Source organism: Galeopterus variegatus, unplaced genomic scaffold (genome assembly GCF_000696425.1).
Source record: "Galeopterus variegatus unplaced genomic scaffold, G_variegatus-3.0.2 Scaffold11, whole genome shotgun sequence".
Taxonomy (NCBI): Eukaryota; Metazoa; Chordata; class Mammalia; order Dermoptera; family Cynocephalidae; genus Galeopterus; species Galeopterus variegatus.
The window spans coordinates 1,584,180-1,607,383 of NW_007726122.1; the positions used below are offsets into that span (position 1 = coordinate 1,584,180).

General features: G+C 37.7%; 1 protein-coding gene across 1 annotated transcript in view; it reads right to left on the minus strand.

The window, feature by feature from the left end:
* The window catches only part of MELK (maternal embryonic leucine zipper kinase), an 81,940-nt gene that overhangs the window by 13,083 nt on the left and 45,653 nt on the right, over window positions 1-23,204 (minus strand). Inside the window, exons 8-11 of the mRNA XM_008588490.1 lie at window positions 22,395-22,493; window positions 16,598-16,684; window positions 8,767-8,895; window positions 4,369-4,488 (exon numbers count right to left, since the gene is read on the minus strand). Coding sequence (XP_008586712.1) covers window positions 4,369-4,488; window positions 8,767-8,895; window positions 16,598-16,684; window positions 22,395-22,493 — 435 coding nt within the window. The remainder of the gene's footprint in view (window positions 1-4,368; window positions 4,489-8,766; window positions 8,896-16,597; window positions 16,685-22,394; window positions 22,494-23,204) is intronic.

Here is a 23,204-nt window from a genome sequence, read left to right on the forward strand (position 1 = left end):
GGAGAAAATATTTGCAAACTATACATCTGACAAGGAATTAATATCCAAAATACTCAAACAACTTAAAAAATCCAATTTAAAAATGGGTAAAAGGTCTGAATAGACATTTCTCAAAGGAACACATATAAATGGCCAATGGGTACATGAAAAAATGCTCAACATCACTAATCATCAGTGAAATGCAAATCAAAACCAGTTAGACTGGCTATTATCAAAAAGACAGAGTAACAAAAGCTGGCAAGGATGTGGAGAAAAGGGAACCCTCCTACACTGTTGGTGGGACTGTAAATTAGTGCAGCCATTTTGGAAAACAGTATGGAGGTTCCTCAAACAACTACAGATAGAACTGTCACATGATCCAGCAATCCCACTACTGGGTATATATCCAAAGGAATGGAAATCATCATGTTGAAAGGACACCTGCACTCCCATGTTTATCACAACTCTGTTTACAATAGTCAAGTTATGGAACCAACCTAAATGTCCATTGATAGATAACTGGATAAGAAAAATGTGGCATATATACACAATGGAATACTCCTCTGCCATAAAAAAGAATGAAATTCTGCCATCCACAGCAACATGGATGAGCTTGGAGAAAATTACATTAAATGAAATAAGCCAGGAAGAGAAAGAGAAATACCACATATCCTCACTCATAAGTGGCAGCAAAGAAAGGAAGGAAGGAAGGAAGGGAGGGAGAAAGAGAAAGAGAGAGGGAAAGAGAAAGAGAAAGAAACAACAATCATAATAATACACTGAACTTTCAGAAGGAGAGAACAATACTGTGGAAAAGGGAGGAGGAGGGGGGGGGGTCAGCAAGAAATTGGTTAATGGACACCAAGAATGACTACATATTGTAAAGATGAATATGCTAATTATCCTGATTTGATCACATATTTTACATAAATATTGATAGTCAACTGTGTACCCCAGAAACATATATAATCGTTTCAACAAAAAAATAAAATAAATATGTCAGATACTAGAATTATCAAATACAGAACATAAATGTTTACATGCTTAAAATAATGAAAGAAATTAAAAACATGAGAAAAGAACAAGAGACTACCCAACATGTTTAAATAGATTTGAAAAAATAAAAACCTCTAGAAATAATTTTTTTTTAAATGATAAAAATGAAAAACTCAATGGACATGTCAAACAGCAGATTAGATAGTAATGAAAAGAGAATTTTTGAACAGGAAGATAAACCTGAAAAAATTATCTATAATGCAGCCAGAGAGAAAAAGATACAGGATATATGAAAGATGGTTTAAGGTAAATGTAAAATAAAGTGAGTTAGTCTAACGTGTCTCGATTCTAAGTTCCAGAGATAGATAATGTGGGCAATGAAAAAGCAGCAATTATTCAAGAATTTTCCAAAATTAATTAAAGATATAAATCCTCATATATAGGAATTACAATAAACCATAAACAGGATAAACAGCAAGAAACCCACATCTACACTTACCAGAATACAGAACTCTGAGGACACTATCCACACAGATACCACACAAATGGTTTGTGTTCTCTGGAGTTGTGCAATAGCCCTAATAGTGAAACTGTAGAACACCAAAAATAAAGACAAGATCCTAAAAGGAGACAGTGAGAAAAGACAGACTAACTAGAAAGGAACTAAATTGACACAGATTTGTCAACAGCAACAATAGGAGCAAGAAGAGAGTGGAATAATATCTTCCCTAACTTCCTGTCAATCTATAAATATTTCAAAATAAAAAGCTAAAAAAATTAGAGAGCTAAAATACTGGACACATCAATAGCATGTAATCTAGGAGGGGTAATCAGAGATTAAGTATTCTAAGGACTTATTGTTTAGAAAGAAAGATACAGACTGTATTTGTTTAAATCAAAATCATGGTAAAAATTTAGAGTAAATATTAAAAGAACAGAAATAAAGAGAAACCAATGGAATGAGGAGAAAATTCACATAAAAAAATAAAAAATAAGAGGGAAATTCAGAAAAAGTAACAAACAAAACAAAATGAGATGGTAGATATACAATAAATATATTATTATTCAAAATAAGTGTTAAGTTGGTTAAGTTCTCAACTCAAAAGACAAAGATTTTCAGTTTGCACACCAAATCTAGCTATATGTTTTTAAGAGAAATATCTAGAATATAAGAGCATGAAAGGTTTCATTGATTTGTAATAATATCACACATCCTAATTTCTTTAATTTTATAATAGTTCTCATATCTGGTTTGCCAATTCCCTTCCATTTTCTTCTTTAGTAATGTTTTAGCTATTCTTGTCCCTTTGCATTTCCGCATACACTTTAGAATCATTTTGACATGCTTCGCATACACTCAAAAGTTGAAATCACATTGCATTTAAGATGTAATTTAGGAAAAATTGAAATCTATACCTTCAAATCTCCCTACCTATAAACAAAGTAACCTCTGTTCTTTCAGAACTTTGTGTACTAGCCAAGGATCACAGCATTTATTCAAGAAGTCAACTAAGTAGGAACAGCAAGCTCTGTGGCATTTTAATTTGCACTGCTCCCATCCTCTCCTCTCCAGCTCTGTGGTAGCCTTAGAAACAGCCCACAATCATCATGAAAACCAGCAGCCTGGGAGCCACTGGAGGGGACAGGTTAGAGGTCCTTCAAAGCTTTATGCTCAGAGAACTGTCATTATTTGACCTCTCTGGTAGTTCCCTAGAAGACACTCTCAAGGCTGTCTTCATATGACCTTACTCAGAGTTTGCCCAGTCTGAACAGCCTTTTCCCCAGAGGCATTATGTTAAAAATGAATAGAGGCAACTATTGAACACTGTGGCTGTCTGGGGTAGTATGTAAACAGAGAAAAAACAATAGACTAACCAAAAAGCTTAAAAGGAAAAGCTGGAGAATGATATACCCATAATGACTTTGAAAAGTACCAAAATATACCTGGGAATCTAGAAGGCCATGTACATGTAAAGGACTATGCTCATGCCCAGGAATGTGCATTTGCTCAGGAAAGATCTGAGAAGGCTCTAAACTCTCACCTCAAGCTGACCTTGAGGCTCTGAGCAAAAAGAAAAGAAAACTAAGGCAGAATTCTCAACTGGCTAGCTGAGATTTGAAAACACACCCCAATATGCACATAGAACCCCTGCAAAGATTGGGAGATGTTAACTCATAACATCTTAGAAAATCTCACCAAGCATTAGCTAAACACAATGCTAACTGAGCACAGATTTCTGCAGCCCTATACAACAAAGAATACAAACTTTCAGAATTAGTTTGGAAAAGTCACTAAACAAACACCACCACCACCAAATACTGGGGAGGGAGGGAAATCAGAGATTATCAGAGTTGCCACATTATATTTACAATGTCCAGTTTTCAATAACAAAAAGTTATAAGACATAGACATGCAAAGAAATAAGAAAATATGGACCATATACAGAGAAAAAAATCAGTCAACAGAAACAGTCTTTAAGGAAGTCCAGACATTGGACTTGCAATATAACACCAAGGTCAAAGATCTGGATCCCCATACCAGCCAGCCACCAAAAAAAAAAAAAAAAAAAAAAAAAAAAAGGACAAAAACAATAGCAAAAAATTCACTAAAACATGTTCAACAGCATTTTCAACAGGCAGAAGAAAGAATCAACAAACTTGGAAATAGATTAATTGAAATTATCTAGCCGGAGGAACAGAAGGAAAAAAGAATAAAGAACAGAGCCTCAGAGAACTGTAGTGCACCATCAAATGTGCCAAAATACACATAAGGGGAGTCCTGGAAGAAAGAAGAAAGAATGAAGCAAAAAAAATATGAAAAAATAATGGCCCCAAACTTCCCAAATGTGATGAAAAACACTAATCAGCACATGAAAAATGCTCATCAAACTTCAAGCAGGATAAAAAGATTACCAAAAAAAGAAAAACAGATCAATTGCTGCCCAGAGTTGAAAAGAGGTAGGGGAGAGTCAACCACAAAGAGCATGAGGGAACTTGAGGGTGGAGCCAGGGAGGTAACAGAACAGCTACATATCTTAATTTTGGTAGTGGTTACATAACTGTATGCGTTTGTCAAAACACATAAAACTGCACATGAAAAAGGGTGAATTTAACTACTTAACTAATTAAATTATACTTCATTTTTTTAAAAAAGGGAAGAGGAAAAAGAGGAGCAGTAAAGTACTCCAAAATGGAATCTTGGCTTTCTTCAACTTGCAAATAATTGACTTTCCTTTCATTCATACTCTCATATTCCAATAATCTCTCATTAATCTTTTCAATGGTTTAGGAATTCACTAAATTTGTAAGCACATACTTGATTTTACGTTAGTCTAGATGTTTTTATAACTGAGACAACATATTCTGTATTAAACAGTGATAGAAATTACCAACCTGTGGTGTTTGGGGAGTAGCCACACCTGTTGAATTGTCTTCATACCATTCACAGTCTATTAATCCAGCCACATAATTTTCAGCACTTGTGGTCACATCTTCCAGACTCAGATTCTTTGACTATTCAACAACAAGACAGAACTTAGAGACATCAGCATCATAATCCAATTTTTAAGACATTATAATCCAGGTATAGATAGGGTAAGGCCATGGAAGCAGAAATGCATGAGAAACAGTATATTGAAGGAGCTCACCATCTACTACAGAAAAAAGGAGGTCAAAAAATCTTAGTTCAGAATACTAGATAAGAGAATCTCTGACTCAAACAATATGTTTTGGAACATTCTTACGTTATATGGCATATTACTTCATTTATCGTTACCATATCATTTCTATAATAAAAGAAAACTCCTTTGCAAATTTACAAATAAAAAGCTCTGACAGGGCCGGCCCCGTGGCGCACTCGGGTGAGTGCGGCGCTGGGAGCACAGCAGCGCTACCGCCGCGGGTTCAGATCCTATATAGGACTGGCCGGTGCGCTCACTGGCTGAGCGCGGTGCGGGTGACACCACACCAAGGGTTGTGATCCCCTTACCAGTCACAAAAAGGACAATAAGTAAATAAATTAAATAAAAAGCTCTGACAGGGCCGGCCTCGTGGCGCACTCGGGTGAGTGCGGCGCTGGGAGCACAGCAGCGCTACCGCCGCGGGTTCAGATCCTATATAGGACTGGCCGGTGCGCTCACTGGCTGAGCGCGGTGCGGGTGACACCACACCAAGGGTTGTGATCCCCTTACCAGTCACAAAAAGGACAATAAGTAAATAAATTAAATAAAAAGCTCTGACAAAGCAGAAGATGGAAAAGAAACAACTTTGAAAAGAACTTTCTTAGCTTTTAAGAACATTCAAAATAGTTGATAATTCCTACTAGGAATAAATTAGCCTAATGAAAGATCAACTGTGGATAGGACATTTGGGGTCCTGTGCTAACACTACCACCAGAATAATTTCTTTTCCCTGATTCTTCCCCCTCTATAAACTAAGGGTATACTAGATAAACCCTAAATTCAAGACTGTGGGGTGTAACTGAATTTTTTATTTCTCCTTCCTTCCTTTCCCCTCAATATCTTATTAACCAGGCCAGACAATTTTACTTGAATTTCTTTTACCTCATCCTTCTTTTCCAGTCCAACTGCCACTGTCCTAGTTCGCAAACCTTCTCGTACCTAGACTACTCAAATTGACAATCTGGTCTCTGTTACCAATCCTCCTACCCTCTCGACCAGGGATGATAGAGTTCTCCAGGACTGCCAATTACCACCTTTTGGAAATAGCTGCATGGAGTGCTAGGCCGAGAAAAATACTAAAGCTAAGTACAGGCTTGGCAAGGAAAAGTATGGTGTTGTATGAATGACGGCTGTAATGGGTACTGCAATAGGGAGTAGGAGCACACAAACCATCCCTGACTATTCCATACACTACTAGAGGAATGCTTCACAATCATAGTTGTGTCTCTCTCTTGCTCAAAAATCAACTTCTCCTCATTACCCATTGCACAAAGTCTAAAACTCTGAGTGGCATTTCAAGGTTCTCTACAATCTAGCTCTTGCCTGTCCTTCCAGCTCACTTGCTATCTCTCCCTTTCTCACTTTTCCCCTAACTTGAACTCTTCATTTTAACAATAGTCTAGCCACTGTCAACAAAATATATCAAGCACTCTTAGGTGCCTGAGCTTTTGCTAATTCTACTTATCTCGCCCTGAATGCTGTGCTCCTACTTATTCATTTTTCTAAACTCAACTTTCAGTCCAGTCTGGACCTCCCATGGTGCTACCTCCAATCCTCTAAAGTCCCTATATCAATAGCCATTCACCTGGCAACCACCATCTACTACAATGCAGTGTTATCTCTACATAGTCTTGCCTCAACTTGACGTTATTAGAGAGCAAGTACCACACTTTATACAGATTTGTTTCCCAAGAGCCTAGCATGGGGCCTGAAAATAGTAATGATGTTGGTGATGATATGGCGTTTTGTGATTCTTTGGTCAGATTGTATTACTGTTTCACTGGAAGTGCCACTTAGTGATTGATTGCTCAGGATTACTTTCTTATAAACAACACCCCAGAGAAAAAGAATGATTCTATTAAGGGGGAGAATAGTATAAAGAGACCATGTGGCTTGCTTCAAATCTCAGTGATTTGAATAAAAAGCAGAAAAGAACCCAAAATTTGGTCTACTTCATTTCTTGTCATTAAAATGTCTCTTTTTGCTATAAAAATTGATTCAATAAAATGACTGCCCAAATAATTAATTTTTTAGGTAGATGCTCATTATGTAGTAGATGGAAGATAAGAGTAAATATCTCCTCAGATATTTTCTACTTGGATACTTTACAAGTTATATAAGCAGATCAACTGAGACAAGGCCAACTCAGATATTAAAAAAACCCAATGGCTCAGGAAAATGTCTCAGGCCTCTTAACTGAGATACTACAAATTTAAAAATTTAGCTGAAGTGATCATTCTAAGTAAAGAGATATCTAATACCTTTCTGCAATTACCTCAATCAGAAGCAAAGTTCATATTTTCATGTCCTCCTGGGACCTAAATGTGTTACTTGAATCTGAAGGTTTAAAGGGTTTGGCAATGAGGCTGGGTGATGGGCCAATTCATGGAGACCATGGGCAAAAGATCTGCCGAGGCAAGGGGATTCACCAGCCCAATGAAACTCTCCAGGAATAGACTAGAAAACCATCCCAGAAATATAATTATCTCACCTCGGAGATTTCCTAACACAACAGCCACTTGTACTGACATTTTTAGTTCTTAGTTTCGTTGAAAGACCAACTAGGAAGGGAAGAAGGTGAGCAGGTTAGGTTTGACAGGGACAGAAGACCCACTACACCTGTGGCGCACGATTAACAAGTGCCAAAAGGAGAGATTTAAAGGGAGTATTAAAGGAATTTGTGGGAGGGAAGGATTAAATAAAAGAGCATGAAAGAGGTGGCATTTTACCATTTTTTACAATTTTGAGACCTAAAGAAAAAAAATCACCTCATCCACATAGTCGTTTGGGTTACTTTGGATTCCATAAAGAGGGTCAACTATCTCTCTGAGAATAACAAAGGTACAGTTTCCTACTGCTAAAATCATTTAAAATGCAACCTGTGTTAATCCAAGGAAAGACTGTATTACAAAGTTCCATACCCATCTGGCAAAGTATTTGAATAGCTGAGTTTTAAGCCATGGGAAATACAAAGAATCACACAGAAAACAGATACTAATGCAAGCATTTAGAAATGACATCGTGCTTCCAAATATATAAAGCTTCTCTACCATTCTCAATGCCCATGGCAAAGGAAACTGAGACAAAGATGACAAAACAGAGAAAAAAAAATTTGGTTAAAACTAACTCTCTCAGGGCCGGCCCGGTGGCGCACTGCTACAGTGCGCCGCTTGGGAGCGTGGCGGCGCTCCCGCGGAGGGTTCGGATCCCACATACAGACCAGTTCCCGCTCACTGGCTGAGCGAGGTGCGGGTGCAGCACTGAAGGTTGCGATCCCGTTGCCGGTCCCGGTCCGGTACGGGCGCAACACTGAGGGTTGCGATCCATTGCCAGACACGAAAAAAGACAAAAAGAAAAAAAAAAAAAAACTAACTCTCTCACAAGGAATTTGAGTTTTATGAGCTATAGCTACTGCTCAAAACGAACAAAATCTAAGCCCTTAACACAAAGATCAAAATATTTATTAAAATATTTTACGTCATATGAAGTAAAATATATCCTATATTCACAGATCTTATTTTAAATTTAGATTTAATATTAATATTTTAAATTATTTTAAATTGTGCTCTATAATTCAATAATACTGCGTCCTTTTAAAGCACTTGCATGTACACAAATTACATAAGCACACACACACAAAAAAAACTGGAAGGACACTAAAATATTAACTATACATCTACAGGTAGTAGGTTTATAGGTAAATTCAATCTTCCTTTTAGCTTATCTATGGCTTAAAAATTTTCTACAACAGTCAGGAACTGCTTTTATTAAAAAAAAAAGACGTGAGGAGAGGAGGTTTTTAAAATGCTATATTAGGGCTGGCTGGTTGGCTCAGCTGGTGCTGATACCACCAAGGTCAAAGGTTTGGATTCTGATACTGGCCAGCCGCCAAAAATAAATAAATTAATAAAAATAAAATGCCATGTCAACATTCAAAATTTTAGAGTTCAAGTTCAGAACTTCCCATTTTTCTCATCAAAAATGTTTAAATCATAAAACATCTTGCCTCTAACTCCAGAAAGTTAACTTTCCCAGTAGCATATCCACCCATGAACAGGGCAGATGCACAGTAAGACCAGCAGGTGTTCATACAAATGGCTCTAACATTTACCTTGATGTCTGTGAATGGGGTAGCACTGGTTTGTCCACAGGAAAAAAGAAGCCTTAAACGAACTGGTGCTCCCCGAGCCTTCTTGGCTAGAAGCAGAAGATAGGTAGCTGTGAGGTGATCGTACTGCCACTGGAAGAAAAGAAAATCAAGTTGCTTAGAAGACTAAACTGTTTGTTGAAATAATGTTCTATTTAAAATTTGGTTTTTTCCTCAATATAATAGATGTTCAGAATTTAAAAAGTCAATAGCTTTACAAAGTATATATTGAAAAACAGTAATCCTCTGCACTGTACCTTCACACACATAAGATTTCCACTCCCCAGAAAGAGCCACTTTTAAACTTTTAGCAATTTATTCTGCTATTAATTCCATATTTCTAAATTGATTGTTTATATAGTTTTAAATGTTTTTCAGCTTCAGATATTACCTACAGATTTTTTCCTAGTATGGATAAGAATTTAGCTCTACTAACTCTCTCCCTTCCCCACACACATCTCCTCCCTGAATCCTCCTACTATTATTTTATCACAATTTTCAGCCAAATCAATGTTTACATTATTATGATTATATAAATAGTATTCACAACTAAGTAGAAGTAGTGTTCAAAATATTTAATTGGTACCCTGACACCAAACAATCAGAATAGAGACTGAGAGATGAGAAGGATCCTGAGGGACACTGCCTTGTCAATTACTATTTTTATTTTTTAATTTTTAATACTTTTGACTTCTTTTATTTTGAGCATTTGCATTACTTCATCACCTTGTCTACTTTTTTTAAATTTTGATTTCTCAATATACATTGTGGTCGATTTTCATAACCCTTTACCAGTTCCTCTTCTTCCCTCCCTCTTGCCCCTCCCCCCCACATCATATCTGTTCACTTGTCTTAAAAAGTTCAAGGAATTGTTGTGATTATTGTGTCTTCTTCCCCCCCACCACCCTTTGTTTGTGTGTTTATTTATTTTTAGTTCCCACAAATAAGTGAGAACATGTGGTATTTCTCTTCCTGTGCCTGACTTATTTCACCTAATACAATTTTCTCTAAGTCCATCCATGTTGTTGCAAATGGTGGTATTTCATTCTTTTTTATAGCAGAGTAGAATTCCATTGTGTAGATATACCACACTTTTCTTATCCACTCATCTGATAATGGACATTTGGGCTGGTTCCAACTCTTGGCTATTATAAATAGTGCTGCAATAAACATTGGAGTACAGGTATCCCTTCGGCATGATGATTTCCATTCATCTGGGTATATTCCCAGCAGTGGAGTGGCTGGGTCATATGGGTTGGTGCCCAAGGTGTCTAAGTGAAGTAAGAGGGCAACAGGGAGGGCACTCAGGGTAGTGGTTATTTACCAACCAATGTGTAAATAAATATTCTAATATTTTAACAACCAATATGGCCATACTGGCTGAATATCAGCCCTGCAGCTAAACCACATAGGGTGCTATTCTTACATTTTTTTTTTAATTATTTTGTTTTTCCTGAAGTTAAAAATAAAAAAGAATCAGCTAATCTTCTAATTCAACCCCACACTCTCCAACACTCTTTACCTCCTCTCAACATATTCACACACATCAGCTAACCTGCTTGCCCTTGATTCTCTTAGAGACATTCCACCTGATGTCTGCATTCCATGCTCCACTCTTCACTGGTTTTTTCTTTGCCTGCTACTTAATTGTTAGTCTAGGAATCCCTTTCACCTTTATCTTATGAAGTATCCCCATTTTCCTAGATCCTAGGTATTCTTCTAAGTTTACTCTTGTTTTGGTGGAACACATCCTCCAGCAACTTCCTGAGAGTACATGTACAGGAGGTAAATTTTTTGATATCTTGCTTGTCTGATAAACAACTACATTCTATCCTTGCATTTAATTTGTGAGATCTGGCTAAGTACACAATTCTAGGTTTGGCTAAGTACAGGATTCTAGGTTGATAGTAATTTTCACAGTTTTGATGGCATTATGGTCTTCTTGATTCTAGTAGAGCTACTGAAAAATCTAAAATCTTTCTGATTTCCAAACCTTTGTGTATGACCTTTTGGTTTTTTCTCTGAAAACTTTTTGGATCTTCTTTTTCCCAAGTTTTCTGAATGGAAAAGAAAACACTGGAACAAGCCATAGCGTGGATCTATTTTCATCCACTGGGCCAAGCATTGATAAAATTCCTTCTTATCCTTCAGTTCTGGAATATTTCTTCTTGTATTATTTCTTTGATGGTTTCTCTCCTTCTCTATTTTGTCTTCTTGCAACTTCTATTATTTGTATGTTGGACTTTTCTTACCCCTTTTCTTCTATTTTTGCATCTCTTTGTCTTTAAGTTTTGTTTTTGAAAGATTTCACATTGACTTCGTTTTCAAACATTTCTACTGAGATTTTCATTTCTGTGGTCACATTTTAGATTTTCAAGAGCTATCTCTTGGAATGTTCTTTTTAGTCACCTTATTCCTATTTCAAGAATGAAATAGCTCTTCTTATTTCTGATAATATTATCAGTTTTTAGCTACTTTCTACCACTCCCTGCATTATCTGTTTTTTCCGAATATCTTTACTTTTTGTTCCTTCCTTCTCTCATCTCACTCCATTTGTTTTGATCTCTGATTTTCATGTTAGAGATTTTTCCTCAACTGTCTGATGATCTTTGGTTGCCGGTATTTATTTAAAAGTGAAGAATTATAGTACACAGCTGATTAGAGGCTCTATGTAAACAATGGGCCAGCTCATTACTTTGAGGGCTTTTCTCTAAGGTGAATAGACAGGAACCTGAATTCCCAACCATGAGTCTTTTCTCTTGGTTCTTCCCCAGAGATAAATCTTCCAATATTTTCCCCATTTCCACTGCAAATAGGATAAAATCCTGATTCCAGCATTCTCAAAGTTGAATAGGGAAAAGCGTTAAAGGTGGTAGTTTGCTGTTCAACATGAGGACTTTGTGTGTCCATGCATCCATTTCAGAATGGCTCATCACTCCCACCTGAGCTGTGTCTGGTACAAGAGTGCCTCTTGTCCAACATCTCAGATTTCTTCTGCTGGAGTGGAAAAGAGGTAGCTGTCATGCAGACTAACGGACCCAAGATTCTAAATGCTTCTAATATAGGCTTTCAGCCAATCTTCCTGTTTTCAGCCCTCTTCACTTCACTGACTTCAGAGGTTCCTGGTACCTCAGATTCCTGTGCCTTTCTGGAGCTCCAGGGCTCTAATCGATTTGCTTGTTGCCTTTTCCTACTGTAGGTACTTAGCTTTCAGCTTTCTCCAAAATGTTCTGTCAGCTACCACTTATCTATTTTATAACTTCTAAATTTTTATTGACATCCTTTTTGTCTCCTTTTTATTCTCTTTGGCCTTGTTAACTTTTTGCTTTTTTATCCCTTTTTGTTATTTTAATGAGGTTTTAGGAACTGTTAGTTGTAAACACACCAGTCTGTTCGATCTACCATGTTTAAAGTTTTTAAATATTGTACTTCTAAGATTATGAGACACCCTGCCCTACAAAAAGCACCCTTTTCATAACTTTTTTGCCACAGCTATTATATATTTCTCATTATGATAAGATGCACTGGGGAATTCTGTGTTCCATAACAGTTAAACCAGCCCATTAGTTATGCTTTAAGGTGATGTCAATCCAGAAGTCTAACACAACCAATGTTTCCTTTATCTTTCAGGCAGTTCCCTCTTTTGAAAGTCAAATGTCTGAAAATAAAGCGATCAGTTTACCTAATAGAAAGAAGGTTCCATTTCTAGAAAACTAAAAACATTTTAAAATACCCAGTTAAATGTTAAAGAAGTTCCAAGGCAATAAAAAAAAATTTTAAAAACACAAATAAAAAAAAAAAAAAAAAGAAGTTCCAAGGCACCTGGGCTGAGGAGAGAGACAGCCACTGGTACAAAGAAATTGAGGAATGGCCCACTACCCTTCCCCTGACCATCTTCCTGAGGCCCTCAATCTTTAAACACGTGGATATTTGCATTGCGAGGGTGGGGAAAAGGGATCTCTCTTGGTTTGAATAGGTTCTCATATGCACATGTGACCAGATGACTGGCTGCTACCACAATACAGAACTGTTCATGGCTAGAGAAACAGGAAAGCAATTAGTTAGAAGCTCTATCACCACTAATGGGAATTTCAAGAGGGCTACAATGAGATCGCTCAAAATCATGAGACATATGAGACTCGCACTATTGCATATAAAAAGCAGTTCAGGAGTGTTCATTTATACAATATAAAAGTGAGAGTTCTATATGAGTTGAATGTTTAGTAATAATAGTTTCTCTCTCTTTGCAGAAACAAAGATCAGCAGCACCATACCGGTATGAATCACACTAAAGTAATCTCTCTGCGTCCTGTCTAACAAGCTCCAAAAGTGAAGGCAAAGCTCCCAAGACGGAGGAAGAAAACGTAACAGACTCCAGATAATCTCAAACCTAGCTTCCTGGGACTCTTCAAATGGTAAAGCACTAGCAGATTGAGTTATGTCCCCCCCAAAACTCACTGAAGCTTGAATTGTGTCTCCCAAGTTTTACGTATTAGAAACTTAGTTCCCACTGTGACTGTTAAGATGGTGCGAAATCCCATTATGGTAATTTAAAGGGGGAGCCTTGAAGAGGTGATTGGATTGTAGGACCATGCAGTAGTGAATGGATTAAAAACAGTGACCAGGGACATGATTCTGAGGGCTTTAAAAGAAGGGAATCTGTCTTTCTCTATGCTCTCTCTGCTCTGCCATTTTTGCTATGTGATACCCTGCCATTAATGAAGTCGCCACCAAAGAAAGCCTTCATCAGATGTGTTCCCCGGACTTTGGACTTCCTAGCCTCTGAAACTGTAAGCAATGGATTTTGTTTTCTTTTAAATCACCCAGTTCCATGTATTCTTTTATAAGCAACAGAAGCGGACTAATACAACTACCTAGAACCTACATGAATTCTCTGAGACTACCTAGAACAGGGTTTTTCAACCTTGGCACTGTTAACCTCTGACCTGAATAATTCTTTGTTGTGAGGGGTTGTTCTGTGCACTGCAGGATGTTTACCTGTATCCCTGGCCTCTACACTAGCCACCATGAGTATACACACACACCCCATTTGTGACAACCAAAAATGTCTCCAGATGTTGCCATATGTCCCCTGAAGGGCAAAATCACTCTTGATTGAAAACAACTTTCAAGCTTTAACGTACATATGAATCACTTGGGAATTTTATTAAGATGCAGATTCTGATTCAGTAGGTCTGAGATGGGGCCTGAGATTCTGCATTTCTAACAAGCATCCAAGGGATGCTGATACCGCTGATCCTACACCAAACTTCAAATAGCAAGAATCTAGAACAGTGTTTCTCACCTCCTAGCTACACTCTGCAACCATTTGGAAAACTTCAAAAAATTCTGATGCCTAGGCCATACTCCAGGGACAACTGAATCATCCTAATCTCTGGGATTATGATGTGGGACCTACACATCAAGAATATTTGTAAAGTTCCCAGGTGATTCCAATGTATAGCCAAGGTTAAGAATCTCTGATCTAGAGTAGCCCATATTCTACTCATCCCTAGAATTGAACATAAGTATAAACAAGCACTTAAGAATGAAAGAAGAGTACTAAAAAAGAAAAACTATTACTGTCCTCACTGCATTCTTGATGTTGGTTATGCTTAACTTTCACAGTAACTGAGAATATCTTCAGAGAGATGTAACACCAGAAAACAATCTCTAATATGCTTTATTATCTATATATTTTCTGCAACAGAAGAAAAGCAATTAATTCATATTTCCATTTCACTTTTAAGTTTGAAAGTTGTATGTAGAGACCTCATAAAGGATACCATTTTTTTTTTCCCTTTTTGTCTTTTTTCGTGACTGGTAACGGGATCACAACCCTCGGTGTTGCGCCCACCCGTACCGCGACCGGCAACGGGATCGCAACCCTCGGTGTCGCGCCCGCACCGCGCTCAACCAGTGAGCGGACCGGTCTCTACATGGGATCCGAACCCTCGGTGGGAGCATCGCCGTGCTCCCAAGCGCCGCACTTTACCGAGTGTGCCACTGGGCCGGCCCAAAGGATACCATTTTTTTTTTTTTCCTTTTTTTTGTCTTTTTTCGTGTCCGGCAATGGATCGCAACCCTCAGTGTCGCGCCCGTACCGGACTGGGACCGGCAACGGGATCGCAACCCTCGGTGCTGCGCCCACACCTCGCTCAGCCAGTGAGCGGGAACCGGTCTGTATGTGGGATCCGAACCCTCGGTGGGAGCGCCACCGCACTCCCAAGCGGCGCACTGTAGCAGTGCGCCACCAGGCCGGCCCAGGATACCATTTTAAAGATTTTTTTTTTTTCAATGATTCTTAAAACTTTGAGTATGTTACTTTTAAGATTCATATTTTAAGTTTGTGAATCTCATATCAAATTTTTCCTGGATAAAATGACATGATGTCTGGGATTTTCTTTGAAATACCCCAGCTAGAAAGAGTAGATGGGGGAGGGTGTTAGGATATAAGTAAAATTGGCAAAATGTTAATAACTGCTGAAACTGGATGATGAATACATGGAAACTTATTGTTATCATAGTATTCTCTCTACTTTTGTGAGTGTTTAAAAATTTCTATAATAAAAATTTTAAACAAAAATTTTTGTATCTGGAATATAGTCTTCTATTAATGATCATCCCAAAGCAAAAGTCATACAGTATTTTTTGGATTGCTTAAATGGAAAATTTAATTTTTCACTGATGAAAGACTAAGGACCTGACATTATCTTACAACAATTCCCAATCCCTGCCATCCCTTTAAAGGCTTTTACACATGAAAAAGTAAATTATACTTCCATTTTCCAAACACATTCCAGAGACTTTGCTTATTATGTCACTCAAAAGAATTCCTTTATATGCGCTCCTCATTGAAAAGAATTGTACCTTAGCAAAGCTTTGTTTAGTAAAAAAGAAAAAAAGTCTCATTAAGGTTGCTACTGTGCAAGTTAGACAAAAGAAAAAACAAACACAAATCACAGATGATGAAAGACATGGTACTGAACTAGGAGCGAAGCTAGGTGCAATCCTCACCCATCACATTAGATTGCACTCAGAGACAGCTGTGAATAAATGCCTGTCTCCAGGAAAAAGACACAGGTATGATCTAGAGATTAAACATCTGAAAGAGCTAAAATAATCCAATTATTTCAAGGTATTTGGTTCATAAGTTTGGTGGTGACATGATGCTACCGGGTTGCTTTTAGGTAAGAAGAAAACTGCTTTGTGTTTACCTCATTTTCACAGCAGAATCACAATTCCATGTTAGAGAACTTCGAAGCAATCAGAATTAGAACTTTGTCAAGTCTCTGTGAATTAGTTTGTTCTGTTTAATTGCTTTTTCACCATAATTCTCTTTTATCAATGTCTTAAGCGTAAAGTGTTCATTTTTAAAGAAGATATCCGGGCCGGCCCGGTGGCGCACTTGGTAGAGTGCAGCGCTTGGGAGTGCGGCGGCACTCCTGCTGAGAATTCAGATCCCATGTGGAGACCGGTTCCCGCTCACTGGCTGAGCGCGGTGCGGGCACAACACCAAGGGTTGCGATCCCATTGCCGGTCCCCGGTACGGGCGCGACACCGCGGGTTGCGATCCCGTTACTGGTCACAAAAAAAGACAAAAAGGAAAAAAAAAAAAGATATCCAGCAGACATCAGAAAAGAATTGAGTGGAAATCATACATAAATATAAAATAAATGCAATATTTATACCCATAATAAAATCTGAAAAATGCTATACTATTTTTAATGTACTGATAAAATAAAGAACAATGAAACAAAAGATATTACTCTCAAATTCACTCTGTATTTCTTACCAATGAAATTAAATCCTCCATTGTTTGCCTGTTGTTCCTGTGATGTACAGACAGTTCTGTTACACAATCATCATCAAGGTGAATAAACTACAAAACAAATTTTATAAACTTTATGAGCGAATAATTACAAATATATTTACTGTTTTGAAATTTTTAAATCAACATAACTACTTTATAAAATTAAACAGCAATATGTAAAAACAACATGAGTTTGTCAGACTTGGGTAAGAATCAACATTCTCCATAATTTTTTAAGATGTAAACAGATAACAATAAGCTCTTTCAAGAAGATGAGATCTTCCCCAGCTCTTCACATCTCCACCATCATCTGATCGATTGTTAAAATTCTGTTGTGCAGCCAAGGGACTATATACCTATCTGTACCACAAGACCTGCATTGGCATTTTCAAAGAGTAGCCATCTAGGCAAATCAGTGGCTATACAACAGATGGGTAAAAGAGTGACTCAGATTTGTAGCATATTGTACATCAGGTTACGTTTAGGGTCAGCACCATCCAAGGAGCCCTGATGGTGATGCCATAATTGTTGCACAATCATCATTATGCTGAAGGTACTATCACAGCACAATTTAAGAACAAGTTACAGCCTCTATACAAACCTCACTTAATCCAAGTAATCTGATCCCTGCATTATGGGACCTCACCAAGGATGAGACCAGACGTGTTATTGGCTGGTACAAGCATAACCTCATCAGTTACAGAGAAAGTGGAGACCACAAGCTTTATTCTGTTGGTACTATGAAAGTTCAAAATGCTAAGAATAAGTTTTCAATGTGTTGTTTTCACCTTGGCAGCTCCTAGACCTGCAGATTCCCCCACTTCAGGATGGTCTCAACCTCTGAAGACCATACACTTTAATACCCGGTTGGGTATCTTCTTGATGTCATCACTGTTCGATCAAGTAAGGAAAGATTTTGGGGATTCTCTATGATCTTAAGTTATTCCTCTAAAAAATACCCTCTCTCCCCCATAGCATCCTGCTCCATACCTTCACACAAGATGTGTATAGAAAAGAGGGCCGGCCCGGTGGCGCACTGCTACAGTGCGCCGCTTGGGAGCGCGGTGGCGCTCCCGCCGAGGGTTCGGATCCCACATACAGACCGGTTCCCGCTCACTGGCTGAGCGAGGTGCGGGTGCAGCACTGAGGGTTGCGATCCCATTGCCGGTCCGGTATGGGTGCGACACTGAGGGTTGCGATCCGTTGCCGGTCACAAAAAAAGGAAAAAAAAAAAAAAAAGATGTGTATGGAAAAGAGAGAAAGGACAGGAAGGAGATGTTGTCATCTCTGCTGAGCTCCTGAACTGGAAAGAATGAAAAGGGTGGGGTGGAAAAGACAACCAATGTCTGAAAAAACATGGCTCATCTCAAGCTAGGTTTTCCAAAGAGGCTCAATACTTTAAGTGCTCTGAATTCTCAGCCATACAAATTCAAATTAAGTATAAAAATACGTACCAAAGCCAGCCAATTATTTTGGATTATCCGTGCCTATGTTTCCTGTTCGCTAGGGCAGAAAATGGAACTGAATGTAACTGCTATTTGATACAATACTTGGGTACTAGAGCTATGTGTGAAAATGGCTGGAGGAGATCATGCACAGAGTTACAGACTAGCATCCATATCTTAAATATCCAAGTAAACCTAATTTTTTATAGTTCCCTCTTGATAAAACACAATACTGAGAAAGAAAAGCAAATACTTCAAAAAGCAACAACAATCCCTATACTTCTTCTGTATATAACTTATTTGATCCTGCAACAGCTCTGTAGAGTGGGCAAGACAGATGAATTAGGCAACACATAAAGGTACTCTATAAATAGCAAAACAAGACCAAAATATTGACATTAAAATATCTATATTAGAAGTGATAAAATTAAGACTCAGAAAAGTTACTGTGATCTGCTCAAGACTAGCATTTTTAAATTCCTAGCCTAGGGTTTTTTCTACCACACCAAAATGCCACCTCTCCATGACTCTGCTCCAGTAGCTATTCCAACAAGAAACCAGACAAGCGATGCTTGGCACAAAGGCTATAGGTGCACAGATACAGGCCCTGTACTTGAACCAGCGGACCTATCAGATCCATTCCATGCTGGAGCCCTTATGTCTGGGTTCAAATCCTGGATCTACATTTATCAGTTTTTGACCTTGGACAAGTCTAATGATTCTGTGTCTCAGTTGTGTCATCTGCAAAATGGGGGCAATAATATTACTTCAAAGTGTTGGTGTAGGGATAAAATGAGTTAAAGGAGTTAAAAAACATAAAGCCCATAGAAAGGTGCCTGAGTCTTAAAGGTACTATCCTAAGAGTTCTACCTACATTATACTGTAGTATAATATACACAGAGCCCTTACTATAATGGCACACTATTCTAAGTACTCAATAAATATTAGCAATTTTATATTAAGATGTAAGGAAAACTGTATACTCTTTTGGAACACTCAAAACTCTATATTTTCTACTTTATACTGTGCCCCAAATAAAAAAATAAAAAATAAAAAAACTCTTGGGGTTGTAGAAATCAGAGACTCTTCAATTTGGCATCTATCCTATCGCAAACAGTAGTGTATCCTACCCTATTAGAATCATGGCTGACAAGACACACAAAGCCCTCCACACATGGAGAAATGATGACCCCCAATGGTTGAACACAGGCATTTGCACCACCTACTCTCCACCTCATAAGGGGAACATCAAGTTTCCCTGGCCCTGCTGCCACACTGCTCAGATACTTGCACACTCTGCTGTTCTCAGGCTCTCAGTCTTCAAAGTTGGTAGAATTAAGTTGTATTTGCTCAACAGATATTAAAGATGTCGTGGAAGGCTGGAGAAACATGGATAAGATAGTCATAGGAGAATCAGGAGGGATTTCAGTTCAGGTTGCATGGCCATAATAGTGGGCAGAATAGCAATAAAGGGCTTGAAGCAAGGATAGTCTATCTTTCCAAGACCAGCAGCCACTGGGAAGAGTATTTATATTTATTGGTGTGATTATTTCAGAAAGCAAATACCCCACAGCCATATCTAATCTACACTGTGGTATATCTGAGACACACCTCCAAGCTATTCTGTTGATCCAAGCACACATCCCACTCCACAGCAGAAGTTTTGGTGGACTATCAGAGAATATCCCCAGTTAAATGAAAAGGCTATTAAAATACTTCTCCCTTTTCTAATTACGTATCTGTGTGAGGTTGCATTTTCTTCACGTTTCAATCAAAACATATTAAAACAGGCTGAACGCAGAAGCAGATGCATATCCAAGTGTCTTCTATTAAGCCAAACTTTAAAGAAAGTTGCGAAGATGTAAAGCAATGCCACTCTTCTCACTAAATTTACTTTTTAAATAGATATTTTTCATTTCTTGGTTTCCTTATATACAAATAGAGAATAAGAATTGAAAGAGAAGAGAGAGAATAAGAATTGCACTAATCTTGAAGGGTACACTTTCCAAGGTGGCCCTGGGCTTGCTTACTTTGGCCAATGAGACACTAGTAAGCATACTGCAAGCATAGGCTTGAAAAAATGCTTGAGTATTAGGGCTTGCCTTCTATTTTCCTTCCATTGGAATCCAGCCACCTTATAATGAGCTCAGGCTGGCCTGATGGACACAAATGGCCCAGCAAACAGCCAGTCTTTTGAGTAAGGCTGAGACTATTTGGCCCTAGTCAAGTTATCAGATGACTGCAGCCACATGAGCAACCCCGTACAACTGCCCAATTGTACGGTCCACAGACCTGTAAATTATTACTGCTTTAAGCTGCTAAATTTTGGGGTGTTTTCTTATGCAGCAATAGTTAAATAATACACAAAGTATACATATCCTTAAGTACTGTCGATATTTTTACCAAGTTCACATTGCCACTTGTTTAAAAAAGTACTTTTTAAAAGCATTAATGAAAGAATAATATTAAAATAATTGCTTAAGCTTGAATAGTATTTTGTGTATTTTAAGTTCTTTCACATGCATATATTAGACCAGTTCTCAAAGTGTGGTCCACAGACCCATGAGGGTCTCCAAGGCCAAAACTATTTTTATAGTAATACTATTTTTCATTTTTCAGTGTTGAAATTTGCACTGATGGTACAAAAGCAATGATGAATAAAATTGCTGGCACCTTAGTACAAATCAGTGTAGTGGCACCAAACTCTACTAAGACATTATATTCTTCGTCATGCACTCACAGTTCATTTAAAAAAAAAAAAAAAAAAAAACAGTTTCAATTAAAAATATCCTTGATGAGCAGCAAAAAGTATTAATTTAACTAAATTTCGACCTTGAGTACCCATATTTTTAATATTCTGTGTGACAAAAAGGGAAGTATCATAATGTACTTTTGCATACCGAAGTATTTCTGCTGTCTGGAGGAAAAGCATCTGTGTGACTAAGTTATGTACTCAATTAGCTGTTCTTTTCCTAGAACACCATTTTTAGTTGAAAGAACACTGACAATCTACAGTTACTTAGACTTGATATTTAGGACACATTTTCTCAAAAATGAACAAAGTGAACTTGTCACTTCGAGGAAAATAACTGATGGTATTTGTTGCCAATGATATAATTTGGGCTTTCAAGCAAAAATTCAGATTTTGAAAAACTTGTATCTGCCACCATGAGCTCAACACCTTTCTAATAGTTAAAGACTTTTCTGATGGGATTAGTAGTGATTTTAAGCAATGTGGTTTTTTTTAAATATTATATAATAAAATGTGTTTGCATTTGGAAGAAGTATATAACTTAGTGTAGTGGACTGTATTATGTCCCCCCAAAACTCCCTGAGCTTGAATTGTGTTGCCCAAGTTTTATGTATTAGAAACTTGGCCTCCTATGTGACTGTTAAGAGGATGGGAAATCCTATTATTATAATAGAAAGGTGGGGCCTTGAAGAGGTGATTGGATTGTAGGACCGTGCAGTAGTGAATGCATTAAAAATGGTGGTCAGGGGCGTGGTTCTGAGGGCTTTAAAGGGAGAGGAGGGTCTGTCTGTCTCTGCTCTGCTCTCTCTGCTTCTACCTTCTTGCAATGTGAGACTCCTGGGTCACTGCTGCCACCACCAGATGGACTTTGGATTTCTCAGCCTCAGAAACTGTAAGCAATAAATGCCATTTTTCTTTATAAATCACCCAGTTTTGGGTATTTTGTTATAAGCAACATAAACAGACTAATACACTCAGTGAACCAGTATTTCCCAAATGACCAATGCATAATGTTACATGGGGGGACAAGCCAATGGATTTTATGAAATAGAGTACAAAAAGTATATTAGGTTTATTACTGTTACTTTTACATGTTTTAACAAATGAATATTAAGAGTGTAAACGGTTCCACAGGTTAAAAAGTTTGTGAACCTCTGTAACCTCATAACTACTTTAGGAAGTAGAACTAGATTAACCTACTTTTTACAGATGAATAAATAGGTTTATCAAAGTTAAGTAAGTTGCCCAAGATTTCCAGAGCACTGCTCACATTCCTGACTACACATGAGAAACGCCCAGGAGCTTTTAAAAATACCCATTAAGTATTCTGGGATAGGGAACAGGCATTTCTTTTTAAAGTCTCTGGTGATTCTCATGTGCAGCATGTATTAAGAAATTGCTGTCCTAGAGATTAACAGGCACAAGTATGATTAGGTTATAAGTCTCCCAAACACCAATCTGATAATTGTACAAAATACATTTTCTTTTATACTTAGGCCACATTATTATAAGTCCTAAAAACACAAAGATCACACAAAGTTAAGAAAAAAAAGAAAAAACTACTGGATTTCGTTTTACTTACAGGATTCTTGCTCTGCCACTCAACTGGACAGTTGTAATCTTGCATGATCCAGGGATGGTTCAAAAGATTTTTCACAGAAATTCGTTTCTTTGGGTCCACCTAGTGGCCATTAAGAAATGGCTAGAGATTAACATTTCAAATAGGGAACATAGAACACCTTTCCTCCTGAGAAGTCAAAGTGCATCAGAACAGATGTAAACTTCATCACAAAAATGCTGTCAAAGACCTTAAAATGGCCTTGGAATAAATTCTTTAAAAAAGGAAATAGAGGCAAGAAAACTATAGCAACCAACACAGGCTTAGAAAAAGAATGTTTAACAAACATGAAGTTCATTGGTATGGACATTATTCATGAAGTTCAGTCAATCTATTGTATGATGTAATAGTCTTTTGCTGGGAAACCTATTCACGGGAAATATTCACCAATTTAATATTCAAGCAGCTACAATGCAGGGCATTCATACTGAATATGCAATCTCTACCTCCGATGAGCTTACAATCACATAGAACACGTTGAAAAGCACACCTTTCCTTCCCATTTGTAATTTCAAATGTGAGGAGAGAAAAATTAATCAACAAATATTAAGTTTTTTGGAGTCTGGAAGAAAGAGTGAGGCATTTTCAATCTTATTATGGAGATTTCGTGCTTTGGCCCTACGCAATCAAGGTGGGTGAGCCTGAGGTAAATTTTGAATAAAAGGTACAGATGGCTTAATAGATAGAAAAATAGGAGATATTATGAATACATAATGAAAAAATATTGCACTAATAAGATACTCATATTTTCAAAGCATTTCCTAATCAATCTCA